Here is a 14,646-nt window from a genome sequence, read left to right as displayed (position 1 = left end):
TAATCAAGACTTTTATCATCACAACCAAGCAAAAAAAAAAAAAAAATTAGATTCAAATATATAAAGAACCAAGAATCCTACAGAGATCAAAAGTACTTATAGTGCTTAAATATTTTTTCATATTAAAAAAGGCTGTAAAATCAAATGTTTTCAATAATGAGAGTAAAATAGACTAAGTTATTATTCTTATTTGAAAGAATATGCTTTGTGGAACTGTAGTTCAAACTGGCCAGTGTTTCTTGGAAACTTTGTAACAAAGGAATAATTATAGACTTATACTTTTGTAACATACAGTAGACATATCATAGCAATGTCAAAATTTCTAAGCACTTATTCTGAGTGGGCTATACTTATCCTACCAACAACAGTGTGCAAGTCAGCATTTGCATGTGGCTCACTCTATTTGTCTAGATCATTACCTTGATCTTGGTCGTTATCTTCATTTCCAGCTCTTCCTTAGCTCATTTCACTGGGGCTAGCATCTGTCCTGCCTCTAAAATCAAATGATGGCCCAGGCCAGAATACTATGGCCTCAGGCAGAGCACGAGGCTTTGGTGTTGAGATAACGTGGTCACAAGAAAGCCTCGAGGGCAGCAGCTCACCTGCCTGTTGCCTTAGGCTGCCCCATGCCGAAGAGAACTAATGGTGACAGGTTAGAAATCTGAGTCCATAAAGTAACAATAATGTCACAGCAACAAATGAAATATCATCTTTAACTTCCCATTTCCCTGTCCTCATGACAACTTCCAAGAATTGAACCCTTGTCCAAAGTGACACCATCTTTTAGGAGGCTAGCAGGGAACATATTCTCAAGACTTATCTTTAACAGAAAAAACATTCCCACCCTAAGCTGCCACTCCACCAAGTCAGTTCCTGTGATCATCTCAGTAACAGGATGTTCCACTTGCAGCCTTGTATTCATTTCCATGAAGTAGAAATTGTGCTTTGAGTCCATAATAAACTCCACAGTTCCTAAAAGATAAAATACAACGGTCACATTTCAATAGCATATAATCCGTAGAAACCTTCTATGATGTATCACATCAACTTCTTATTAACGTATTTTTTAAATTTTATTTTATTTAAATTCAGTTAATTAACAGAGTGTATTGTCAGTTTCAGAGGCAGAGTTCAGTGATTTATCAGTTGCATATAACACCCAAGGCTCATTATATCACGTACCCTCCCCAATGTCCATCACCCAGTTACCCCTTCCCCCAACCCTGCTCCACTCCAGCAACCCTCAGTTTCCTATAGTTAAGAGTCTCTTATGGTTCGTCTCCCAAAACCAGAGAGAGAAACAAATCACATCAACTTTTAATGCTGCCTTCATTCAATGGTAAACAAATGGTAAACATTACGCATTTCGAGAAGAAAATAACTTACATTTTGCAGCAGCAAATGAGCCTTAATAAAAAATAGGGAGCCTCACCTGAAATCTAGCAACAAAAAGTATGTTTGTGGTTTTCAGTAAAGGGTAAGCCCAAGTTCTGAGTAGGGTCAACTGCTGCAGCAGCAAGAACACGTCTGGACCATGTGCTACGGCTTTGGTGCACGGGGATCCCTGGAGGCTCCACTGTGACATCCCATCTCACTCTCACCCAGTAGAAAAAATATAATAGTATTTTTGCCTCCTGATTGTGGGCTTTGGAGGCTTCCTTTAAAAGTCCTTTTGCTGGTGATCCAGTGGAAGACTGCTTAGCAACAAAAGCTACATCTTTCCCACCCTTATTAAGGTGTAATTTCATATAACAAAATTTACCCATTTTAAGTGTAGGGAAGTGTGTTGAGTTTCAATCGCAATTGAATACAGTCATAGAACCACCACCACCACCACCATGAAAATGCAAAACATTTCCATTATCCAAAATGTTCCCTTGTTCCCCTTTGTAGTCAGTCCCTTCCCTGGGTCACTGGCTCCAGGCAACCATAGTTTTTTCCCACTGTCATATAAATGAAATCATATACTACGTAGTTTTTTGTGTTTGAGGTTTTTTCCACTTAGCTGAAAGTTAGTTTCATATAATTTTTTTTTAAAGATTTTATTTATTTATTTGTAGATCACAAGTAGGCAGAGAAGCAGGCAGAGAGGCAGCAGAGAGAGAGGAGGAAGCAGGCTCCCCGCTGAGCAGAGAGCCCGATGTGGGGCTCGATCCCAGGACCCTGGGATCCTGACCTGAGCTGAAGGCAGAGGCTTTAACCCACTGAGCCACCCAGGCGCCCCAGTTTCATATAATTTAAGACAGTTTCTCAAACTGTGGGTCATAACTCATTAGCGCCTTGTAAAAATTCAGCGAAGACTTCCACTTTCTGGTCCGTAAGAAGCTAAGAAGTCACCATTCTAACCTGACAGGAGTAAAAAGCCAAATAAACTGAAAAATCAACAATTTTTCTCAGACCCATCAGAGATATAAAGTCGTAGGGCAAACTGCTGACCCCAAAATCGGAGAGACAGGCAAATACAGAGATTCAAAACTTACTGGAATAGAAACTCATGAACAAAACTTCTAAGGGAACAAGTACCAGAGAAGGAAAAACTGGGTGTAACTGACGAGTTGCTAGACGCTCAGTGTGGACAACTCTGTGAGTTACAACCTCCAAGGACAGCCCCCTGTACTTTTGTATTTTACCTGCAGAAGCTCTATCAGGTCCTCACAATGAATACTGGAGAAAAATCCCCTTGAGCCTCTCACAGCAGAAAGGCAAAAGGAATCATCTGAAGTACACCAGAGTTCTGTTCTGACCAAGATTTGTCCATAAGAGAACTATTTTACTAGAGCCTAAACTACGGGCTTTTCATCAGAGCCTAATTAACAGACGTGGAGGAAGGGAAATACACAACTCCAGCCATCCTGCCCCCATAAGTGAATAAATCAAAACAAGTAAGCAAAAACAAAAACAAACAAACAAAAAACCCCAAACTGAGACACACTGGTGAAATTCAGGGCCCAAGCTCACCAACATACTTAAGCTGTAATCCTAGGAATACAGAACAGCTCTCCTTCCCCACACCTAACCACCACATACTAAAGACCTGTTCACCACAGTTCTTTTTACCTGGTACCTCAGGTCAAATTACAAGGCACAGTAAGAGGCAAAAAAACAGTTTAAAGAGACTGAAAAAGCATCAGAATGTGACTCAGAAATGACAGAAATATTGGAATAATCAGACCAAGAACTTCTTTTTAAAATATATATATATATACTTTTAATTTATTTGTCAGAAAGAGGGAGAGAGGACAGCAGGGAGAGCAGCAGGCAGAGGGACAGGCAGGTTCCCCACTGGGCAAGGAGCCTGATGTGGGGCTTGATCCCGGGACCCTGGGATCATGACCTGAGCTGAAGGCAGAGGCTTAACCAACTGAGCCACCCAGGCATCCCAGACCAAGAACTTAAAAACATTCTGATTAGTACAGTAATAGGTTTAATGGGAAAAGTAAACACATGCAAGAACCTACATAGATAAGATTCCTTGGAAAAGGAATCAAAAAGAAATGCTAGAAATCAAAACATGGTAAGAGAAATGAAGAATGCCTTTGGTGGGCTCATCAGTAGACTGGACACAGCTAAGAAAAGAATCTCTGAGCTTGAGAATATGACAACAGAAACTTCCAAAACTAAAAGTGAAGACAAAAAAGACTGAAAAAAACAAAGCAGACTATCCAAGAACTGTGGACTAGACAAGGTGTAACATATACATAAATGGGAATACCAAAAAATAAAAGAGAAAGGACCAGAAACAGTATCTGCAGCAATAACGACTAAGAATTTTCTCAAATTAATATTGAGACACTGAACACACATCTCTGGAAGGTCAGAGAACACTAAGCAGGACAAATGCCAAAAAACACCCAAAACCCTATACCTAGGCATATCATTTCCAAAGTACAGAAAACAAAAATGAATGAATGAATGAATGAATGAATCCTGAAAAAATCTGGGGCTGAGGGGAAACACCTCACTTATAAAGGAGAAAAGGTAAGAATTACATGACTTCTCTTCAGAAACCATGCAAGCAAGAAGAGTAGAGTGTTATTTAAAGTCTTAAGTGAAAAAAAATCAACTTGGTATTCTGTTACCTTGTGGAGTTATCCTTCCGAGTGAAGGAGAAATAGGGACTGTTTCAGATAAATAAAAATTGAGAAAATTTATTGGCAGCAGATCTGTCTCACAAGAAAATAGGTCGATATTCCAAAAAGACAAAAACCTTAACGTGTATGCACCTAAGAAGAGAGTGTCAAATACATGGAATTAAAAACTGAGACCTACAAGGAAAAAACTGAGACCTGCAAACAGATGAATCCACTAATACAGCTGGAGATTTTAACACCACTCTATCAGAAATGGACAAATCTCGCAGACAGAAAAATAAGGACATAGTTGAACTCAATAGCACCACTGATAAACTGGACATATCGATGTCTACACACTACTTTATCCAATAATAGCACATTGCATATTCTCAAACTCACATGAATATTCAACAAGACAGACCACATTCAGGGTCACAGAAAAAAACTAAACAAATTTAAAGGAATAGATATACAATGTTTGCTCTCAAGACCGTAATTAAATTAAGAATCAATTGAACTAGAAATCAGTAATAGAAAGATAGCTAGGAAAAAAGTCCCCAAATACTTGGAGATTAAATAACACAGCACCAAGTAACACATGGACCAAAGAAGAAATCCCAACTGAATTTTAAAAATATTTTAAACTAAATGAAAATAGAAATACAACTTTTCAAAAACTGTGAGATGTACTGAAAGCAGTGCTTAGGGGGAAATTTATAGCACTGAATCCATATATTTGAAGAGAAGAAAGATCTAAAATTAAGCTTCCATTTTAGGAAATTAGAAAGAGAACAGCAAATTAATTCTAAAGTAAGCAAGAGAAAAGAAATAATAGAGTAGAAATCTATGAAACTGAAAATAGAAAATCTACAGAGAAGACCAATAAAACCAGAAGTCCGTTCTTCGACAAGATCAATAACATACATAAGCTTCTAGCCACATTGTTTAAGAAAAGAAACAGAGAGGAGACAAATTATTAATATCAGAAATGAAAGAAGGGAAATTACTATAGGTCTTACGGTTGTAAATAGGATATTGAAAGTATTTTATGAACAACTCTATGCCCATTAATTTGATAACTTAGATGAAAGAGACCCATTCCTTGAAAGACATAATCTGCCAAAAGTCACATAAGAAAGAAAATCACTCTGTAATAATCTGAACAGACCTCTATCTACTAAGGAATTTGAAATAATCATTAATAACCTCCCAAGCCTCTAAAATAGACCCAGATTGGTTCACTGCTGAGTTCTACCAAACACTGAAGGTAGAATTTATACCAATTTTCTATAATCTCTTCCAGATCATAGAAGACAGAATACTTCCTAACTCATTTTATGAGACCAGCATTATCTTAATACCAAAAACGAGAGAAAGATTTTACAATATCTCTTATGAACATGGATGCAATTCCTCAACAAGATATTAGCAAATCAAATCCAATAATGTACCAAAATAAGAATATGCCATGACCAAATAGGATTTATCCCAGGTATGCAAGGCTGGTCCAACATTTAAAAATCAATTAATGTAATCCATAACATCAACAAGCTAAAGCAGAATCAAATGACTGTATTAATAGATGCAGAAAAAGTACTGGATGAAATCCAATACCTAATTATAATAAAACTCTCAATAAGCTACTAACAGAGAGGAACTTCCTAATTTGATAAAGAAGATTTACAAGAACCCACAGCTAAGATTATATTTAACAGTGAGAAACTAGATGATTTCCTACTGAGAAGAGAAATAAGGGAAGAATGTCCATTTTCACCACTCCTTTTCAACATCACACTGAAAGTTCTAGTAATGCAATTAAAAAAGGAAATAAAAGGTATGTGGATTGAGAAGAAAGAAATGTCACTGTCTCATCACAGATGACTTGTCTATGTAGAAAAATCCAAAAGAATTGACAAACTCCTGGAACTAAAAAGTGGTCATTAACAAGCAGGATATAAGGTTAATATAAAAAATGAATTGTTTTACTATATACCAACGATGAACAAGTAGAATTTGAAATTAAAAACACAATACCATCTACACAAACACCCCCAAAATGAAATAAGTATAAATCTAACAAAGTATGTATGTGTAAGATCTATATGAGAAAATTATAAAACTCTGATGAAAGAAGTCAAGGAAGAACAAAATGGGGAGATATTCCACGTTCATGGAAAGGAAGACTTAACCTTGGTTAGATGTCAGTTCTCCCCACTTGTTGTACAGAGATAACATAATCCCAATTAAAATTCCAGCAAGTTATTTTGTAGATATCAAAAAACTGATTTTAGTGTTTTATAGGGAGAGGCAAAAGACCCAGAGTAGTTAATTCAATATTGAAGGAGAATAACAAAGTTGGAGGACCGACACTGAGTTCAAGATTTATTCAAAAGCTACAGTATTCAAAATAATGAAGTACCAGGGAAATAATAAACAGATCAGTGGAACAGAATTGGCAGCTCAGAAATCGACCTATATAAATATAGTCAATTGATCTTTGACAAAGGAGCAAAGGCATACAATGGAGCAAAGACAGTCTTTCAAAAAAAAAAAATGGTGCTGGAATGGTGTTATTGTATATGTCTTACATACCAAAAAATGACTCTAGACACAGATCTTATGCTCTCAAAAATTAACTTAAAATGGACCATAGAGCTAAACTGGGAACACAAAACTATAAAATCCCTAGAAGATAATAGAAAAAAACCTAGATGACCTTGGGTATGGCGACACCTTTTTAGGTACAATAGCAAAGGCATGATTCATTAAAGAAATAACTGATGAGCCAGGCTTCATTAAAATTAAAAACTTCCGCTCTGGAAAAGATAATGTCAAGAGGATGAGAAGACAAACCACAGACTGGGAGAAAATATTTGCTATGACACCTCTGATGATGGACTACTATCCGAAATTTATTAAAGAGTCTTAAAACCCAGTAACAAGAAAACTAACAAACCAATTTTAAAAATGGGCAAAACACCTAAACAGACCTTACTAAAGAAGAAACACAGATGGCAAGCAGGCATATGAGAAGATGATCCAGTCATGTTATTACGGAAATGAAAATTTAAATGAACACTGATAATACCAAATGCTAGTGGAGATGTGGAGCAACAGGAACCCTCCTACATTGTTGGTGAGGATGCAAAATGGTACCACGACTCTGGAAGAAACTTTGGCAGTTTCATACAACACTAAACATATTCTTACCATACAACCCATGATGTTTACCTAAATAAACTGAAACTATGCTTACATAGAACTCTGCACACAGGTTCTTATAGCAGTTTTATTTATAACTGCCAAACTTAGAAAGCAACCAAGATATCCTTCAGTAGGTGACAGGATAAATCATGGTGCATCCAGACAATGGAATATTATTCAACACTAAACAGAACTGATCAACCCATAAAAAGACATGGAGGAAACTTAAATGCATATTATTAAGTGATAAAAACCAATCTTAAAAGGCTACAAACTATTATGTTCAGCAAAATAAGTCAATCAGAGAAAGACAATTATCATATGATCTCCCTGATACGAGGAAGTTGAGAGGCAACATGAGGGGTTTGGAAGGGTAGGAAAGGAATAAACGAAACAAGGTGGGATCGGGAGGGAGACAAACCATAAGAGACTCTTAATCTCACAAAACAAACTGAGGGTTGCCAGGGGGAGGGGGGTAGGAGGAGGGTGGTGGGGTTATGGACATTGGGGAAGGTATGTACTATGGTGAGTGCTGTGAAGTGTGTAAACCTGGCAATTCACAGACTTGTACCCCTGGGGCTAATAATACATTATATGTTAATTTTAAAAAAAGAGGCTACAACCTGTATGATTCCAACTATATGACATTCTGGAAAAGGCAGAACTATGGAGGCAACAGAAAGGTCAGAGACTGTTAGGAGTTAAAGATAGGAAGGGATAAAGAGCAGAGCACAGAGGCTATTTAGGGCATTGAAAGTACTCTGTGCGATACTACAAAGGTGCATACACGTCATTACACATTTTTCCAAATGTATACTGTACAACAATGTCATAGAACACACAATATCAAGAGTGAACACTAATGTAAATTATGGATTCTGGGTGATAATGATGTGTCACTGTAGGTTTGTTGACTATAACAAATGAACCCCTCTGGTGTGGATGCTGACACTTGGAGAGGCTGTGCAAGGGTGGAGGTGGGGAATATGGCAACTCTGCTCAATTTAGCTGTGAACCAATTAAAGTTTACTAATTTTAAGAGACAAAAGAAAGCATTTTAGTGATTTTATTTTAAAATGGGATAGAAAATATCAAATAGCATTACTCATAATTAAGATAAGTACTGTTTAGTGAATTTTTTTCCAACTATACATGTATACAGACATAAATACATACGTATACATACTTATGTGTACATGCGGGGTCTCAATGTAAAATGTATTTCTTAATGTGGGTATAATATGTTTGAAAGACAATGATTTAAAAGTTGTAAGTTTCTTTTGCCTTCTGAACATCAATAAATGATTATGTCTTCTTGTCCATTCAAAGTAAATCTTAGCGTACCTGCTCCAACATAATTTACAGCTTTAGCAGCTCTGACTGCAGCTTCTCCAAGCTTTTTTCTTATTTCAGGTTTAATACCAGGCTATGAAAAAATATTTAAAATAAATTTCCATTAGTTCTTTGTCCTACTAGAAATTTCCGCTAAGATCCAATATTGCATTTCTAGGTATCAAATATTACACTAAAGAGTTAATATGGATAAATAGCTAATGCTATATATTTCATCAAGAAATACATCCAATACCACAGTCAACAGCTCCATACCAAACCTTAATCATTCAGTTAGTAATTTCTATGAACTGTAGATATTATTCAGCATAATGATATATCAATCTCCTTTGTACCTATATAAGAACTTTCATGACTATATATCCAATTACATGTATCAACATGAAAACTCTGAATGATCATTGTATTATTTAAAGATGGTAGAGCAATCTGGGCCATGTGACCAATAATTATCTTGGAATAATGGTAAACCTTAAGAGTCCAACCTAGTAAGAAAGGTTCATAGAAAGAAATGTAGGTTAAAAAGTAGGCAAAGGTTTTAACATTTTAAAACAGTGCTCTACAGCCATATACTTATGCAATCACTACTTGAAAATAAGGCTTTACTGAAATTATTGTTGACATTTACTTTGAATGATACAATATAGTCTGCAACAGAAATTAAAATCTGAATACAGTATGAGAGCAACAAACTGATTAACCAGAAACCTCAGATCCCTGACCTTTTACAAGTACTGAAAAAAACAAAAAACAAAAACCATGTAGAAAACCTTGGACAAGAAAGCCTACGGCAGTAGTAGGCTCAAAGAAACGTAAATCCAAAAAGGGGTAGGAGTAGGCCTTCTAGGCATAGGCCTTGACGCAGAGGACAACTGAAACCAATCAAGAGACAGACCCAAAGAGATGTAACAATTAATTCCAAGGGGGAAAAGTTGCCAAGTAAGAGCAAATCTCCTTCCTCTACAATAAATCTCTATGGCAGGAAGATGACTAATATATTTTAGGGACACCTCAAACAGAAGTTAAAATAAAAGAAACTTCAAAAAAAAAATTCAGTGAACCAGGCCAATCCATTCTTCAAACATTCCCATTAAATTTTAAAATTTATATGGAATTATTACACAATTGCTCCCTATAAGTCAGATTCAGATCTTCCTCAACTTAAAGTGGGGTAGTGCCCAGATAAACCCAACTTAAGTTAAAAATATTGGAAGTTGAAAATTCACTTAAATACATGTAACCTACCAAACATCCTAACTAAGCTTAGTCTACTTTGTAAGTGTGCTCAGAACACTTAAGGTGGCCTACAGTTGGGAAGAACAATCTAACACAACAGCTATTCCATAATAAAAAGCTGAACATCTCATGTGATTTGCTGAATACCGAGCACAGAGGGTATACAAGAAGGTACAGGTAAGAACGATTTTGTTTACCCTCCTGACTATGAGGCTGACTGGCTCACTGTTGTTGCCCAGGAGAGTATCATACCACATATAGAGCCCGGGAAAAGATCAAATTCAAAATTCAAAGTACTTCTATTAAATGTGTATGACTTTTGTACCACTGTAAAGCCAAAATATTCTAAGTTGAACCATGGTGAAGTCAGGGACAGTCTGTGCTTGGATCAGAGTAGGTTTTCCTAGATACCATCCAGAAGGATCATGGCCCTCAGTATGGTAGCCTGGGAATTTCAACCCCCTCATCCCCAAGGCTTCAGTGGGGCCTCATCTTTATACTACCCCTGGGAAGCAATTATTCAGCAGGACTCTGGAGGAGACACTACCTTCACCGATTTCTGATGTGAAACTCAGAGGGATTGAGGTTTACCTTATAGAGAAGCTTGCAAAGTTCTTTATAAGGTCCTTACCCCTGGGGCTTCCTCAATGATCTTCTGATGCCTCCTCTGTACACTACAGTCTCTTTCAAACAAGTACACAGCATTGCCATGGTAGTCACCAAACACCTGGACTTCTACATGCCTATTTAAAAACCCAATGAGAAAATTTCGACTTGTAGAATGAACATTATAGAAAAAAAATTACATACATGAAGTGACTAGGAAATAAGAAAACATAGGAGACTATATTTACAGCCTCAGAGTAGGTGCAAGTCACAAGTACAAACTGTCAAGGAAAACTGATAAATCTCACATCAAAATTACAAATTATAGTCACTTTTCATGCATTCTCAAAAAACCAAAGATAACTTTTTTATCAGGAGATTTTTATTTCATTTTTTATTATTTTAAAAAAGATTTATTCATCTATTTTAGAGAGAGAGCAAGCAGAGGGAGAGGCAGAGGGAGACAGAGAATCCTGAGGCATACTCTCCACTGAGCACAGAGCCTGATACAGGGCTTGATCCCAAGACCCTGAGATCATGATCTGAACTGAAATCAAGAGTCAGCTGCTTAAATGACTGAGCCACCCAGGCACCCTATAATCAGGGGATTTTTAAAAATCAACTCTCATGGTCAGATTTTATAAACTCAGGCAGACTAAAAGTTATAATGGCTCATCCATAAGAAGGCTAAGGAATAAATCAGTATAGATCATGAATTTTTAAAAAATATTACTAATGTTATTATGATAAAAACAAAAAAGGCACTTTAATGTTGAATCTAAAATAGTAAAATTATGAGAAATCATATTAAGAGTAAATGCACAGAACACTTAAGAAAATGAGGGTACACAGACCATTTGGTGAGCATGAAAGCATTCTTCTCAGTAGGTTTATTCTGATAGGTTCACTGTGTAGTTTACCTCACATATTCACCACCATGATGGAGAAATGAATGACCAGCAAATGTTTTTTCTGTTGATTTTTTAAAATAGAAATTGTCAAAAAGAAATGATAAAAGAAAAACCAAGGGTCTTGTAAATGTACTGTTGTAGCTCAATAGTTCTTTTCTGTTCCTTTTTGTTCACCTCATGAAGCCACTTCATTAAACCACTTGAAAAATTTAGTTTCTTGATATACCATTTCTACTGAATGTTCAATTTTAACATTTTCCAACCTGTCTAATACATGCTCTTGACAAAATAATAGGAACTGATTTCTTCCTTTCAGATCTGCCTGCTTGAGTTTTCCTCCTCTTTTCATTTATCTTTAAGCTATTATCACCAAACACTTTCTTGCTATTACTTCTCTGGACAAACTGTTGTCTGTGAGATCAACTGAGAAGAGAAAAATGAGATTTTATTTTAGCCTCATTTAGTCCTTCTCGAATGTTCTTCCTTTCTTTAGGGAGATCCAAATTTCTGACCTGTATCATTTTCCTTTTCTCTGAAGAACTTGTTACCATTTCTTAGAAGTCTGTGGTAACAATGTCCCTCAACTTTTATTTGTCTGAGGAAGTGTTTCTCCCTCCTATTTGAAGGATAATTTCACTGGACACAGAGTTCTGTTAGGTTTTTTTTTTTTTTTCTCCTTTCAATGCTTTATAAATATTTCACTTCCCCCTATTCTTTCTTAAGCCTGATATATTTCTTACCTTATTTCTCTATAGGTAAGACATTTTTATCCCCATGTTTTCCCCAAGATTTTCTTTTCTTTCTTTCTTTTTTTTTTTAAAGATTTTATTTTATTTATTTGACAGAGAGAGATCACAAGTAGGCAGAGAGGCAGAGAGAGAGAGGAGGAAGCAGGCTCCCTGCCGAGCAGAGAGCCTGATGCGGGACTTGATCCCAGGACCCTGAGATCATGACCTGAGCCGAAGGCAGCGGCTTAACCCACTGAGCCACCCAGGCGCCCCACCCCAAGATTTTCTATTTGTCTTTGGTTTCCTAGAAGTTTGAATATGATTCAAAAGATGTTTTAATATTTATCCTGCTTGGTATCCTGAGAGCTTCCTAGTTCTGTGGTTTGGTGTTTGTCATTAATTTCGGAACATTTTTGGCCATTACCTCAAATATTTCTCCTGCTCCTTTCTTTCTTCTAGTAGCATTCAAATAACACATAGGCTATACCTTTTAAAACTGTCGCACAGAGCCTGGATATTAACGTTTGTTTTCATTCTTACTTCTCTTTGCATTTCAGTTTGGGAAATTTCCATTGACTTATGTTCTAGGTCACGAATTCTTTCCTCAGCTGTGTCCAGTCTACTGAGGAGCCCACCAATTGCATTTTGCATTTCTGTTACATTGTTTTTGATTCCTAGCATTTTCTCTTTGAGTGTCCATCTCTCTGCTTACATTTCCCAAAGGGTCTTGCTTGTTGTCCCCTCACTCCATTAGAGCCCTACATATTAATCAGTTAAACAACTCTGTATCTGGTAATTCCAAAATCTGTGGTTCTGATGTTTGCTTTCTCTTTACACTATGCTTTTTCTTGCCTAAATTTTAGCATTTTGGCATGACTTGTCATTTTTTTTTTTTTGTAAAAGCTGGACATAATGTATCACTTTATAGTAACTAAGATAAATACAGACGTTTACTGTAAAGTTTAATGTGAATCTGGTCCGGACACTAGGTTTAATGTCTGCAGTAGCTGTACATACCAGAGGCTTGTCTCCTCTAGTGTCCTTGTTTTGTTTTGCTCTGTTTCTCCTGTTGTCTTTGACTAGGAGCTCTTCTTAAACAGAGTCTGTGTCTTACAGTTCTTTCACTTGAAACCCTATTATTATACTAGATCCATGGTGACGTGGTAGAAGGATGCAGGGGAGGGAGCGCAGACTATGATCTAGTGATTAAATCTTGGTGTTTTAGTGGGCTCACATCCCTGTGTGCTTCCAGTTTCTGTGTTCATGAGCACCACCTGTTTGTATGTATGTGTATATATATTTTTTTAAGATTTTATTTGACAGAGAGAGCGCACAAGCAGGGGGAGCAGGAGAGGAGGATATTTATTTTTCATGTACGCTGTACAAACACTGTGAAGCTTAAATTCACGACCCTGAGATCAACAGTCACATGCTCCACTGACTGAGCCAGTGAGGTGCCCCCAGAAGTGTTTCTTAGCATTTTTTCTCTCGTTACATGAAACAGGAAAGCTAGAGGGGGTTAGAGTTGGCTAACTACCCTTCCCACAGAACAGCAAAGTTTCCCTTGGAGAGCTGGCCTTTGTTAGGGAGAACAGACCACTCTGGGCCCATCTCAGATGGTTACTTTTCTCCTCCCTCTGCCCCAGAATGGGAGGGAATTTTTCCTGGATTTTCACTGTGAGAACCTGGTGGTGTTCTTGAAGGGAAAACATGAAAATCGGGGGTTCCCCAACACTGGACCTTGAGGGGTTTCTCACTATCACACTAGTCCACACCCAGACTCCAGGAATTTATCATAAACCCTGCAGAAGTGTCCCTATCAATTTTTGGCTTTCCGTGGCTTCTGCTCAGGGCAAGTGGCTCTTGGCTATGATTCACTGTATTCACGTGTGCTATCTGGATTTCAGGGTGGTGGTTTGCCCTGCGGTCCCCACTCTCTGATAGATCTAAAATTCACTGACTTTCATTTTGTTCAGAATTGCTCTTGCTTTTTGGATGTGAGTGACAACTTCCAACTGTTTACATGTTGGAACTAAATGGGTTGTTTTTCAAATTCCAGTTGTAAAATTTTACCACTCCCTTATCTGTTAGCTGCTCCAGGGAAGGAGTCAGGAGAGCAGGGACTCCAGGTTCTGAAAGGAACACATACCAGGGCCACAACACAGCTCTTTTCTGAGTTCTCAGAAGTTGGACACACTTGTTCCTGTGGCAGCTTACAAGGGAAACTTTTTGAGGATCTGTGTTCTGTTCTGATTTCTGTAGGGATCTTTTGCTTTGTTATTTTCCTTTTTCTGACTGATCCTTTTTCTGTGCTGCTTTATCTTAGAGATTCTGCAGCAGACTGTCTGAGAACCAGGAGGTGCACCAAACCCCAGCTGTTCCAGTTCAGCCATTGCTGGGATCTGGACACATGGACAGATACAGCTAGAGTCTACGAAGAATGCCTTGGTATTTTCCAAGACTTCGACAGATTTATTTTCCTATTTGCATCTTTAACCATCTAGAATACATATTGAATGTGAACCGAGAAAGGAA

General features: G+C 37.3%; 1 protein-coding gene across 9 annotated transcripts in view; it reads right to left on the bottom strand.

The window, feature by feature from the left end:
* Positions 1-14,646, bottom strand: part of MCCC1 (methylcrotonoyl-CoA carboxylase 1) — a 58,499-nt gene that overhangs the window by 24,579 nt on the left and 19,274 nt on the right. For all 9 annotated transcript variants that reach the window (XM_032339688.1, XM_032339727.1, XM_032339753.1 and 6 more), the window contains 3 exons: positions 10,498-10,609; positions 8,622-8,703; positions 845-972 (listed from right to left, as the gene is read on the bottom strand). In XM_032339688.1, coding sequence (XP_032195579.1) covers positions 845-972; positions 8,622-8,703; positions 10,498-10,609 — 322 coding nt within the window. The remainder of the gene's footprint in view (positions 1-844; positions 973-8,621; positions 8,704-10,497; positions 10,610-14,646) is intronic.

The sequence above is a fragment of the Mustela erminea genome, chromosome 1 (genome assembly GCF_009829155.1).
Source record: "Mustela erminea isolate mMusErm1 chromosome 1, mMusErm1.Pri, whole genome shotgun sequence".
NCBI classification, from domain to species: domain Eukaryota; kingdom Metazoa; phylum Chordata; class Mammalia; order Carnivora; family Mustelidae; genus Mustela; species Mustela erminea.
Note: the sequence above shows the minus strand (reverse complement) of the source record. Positions and strands in the feature narration are given on the sequence as shown.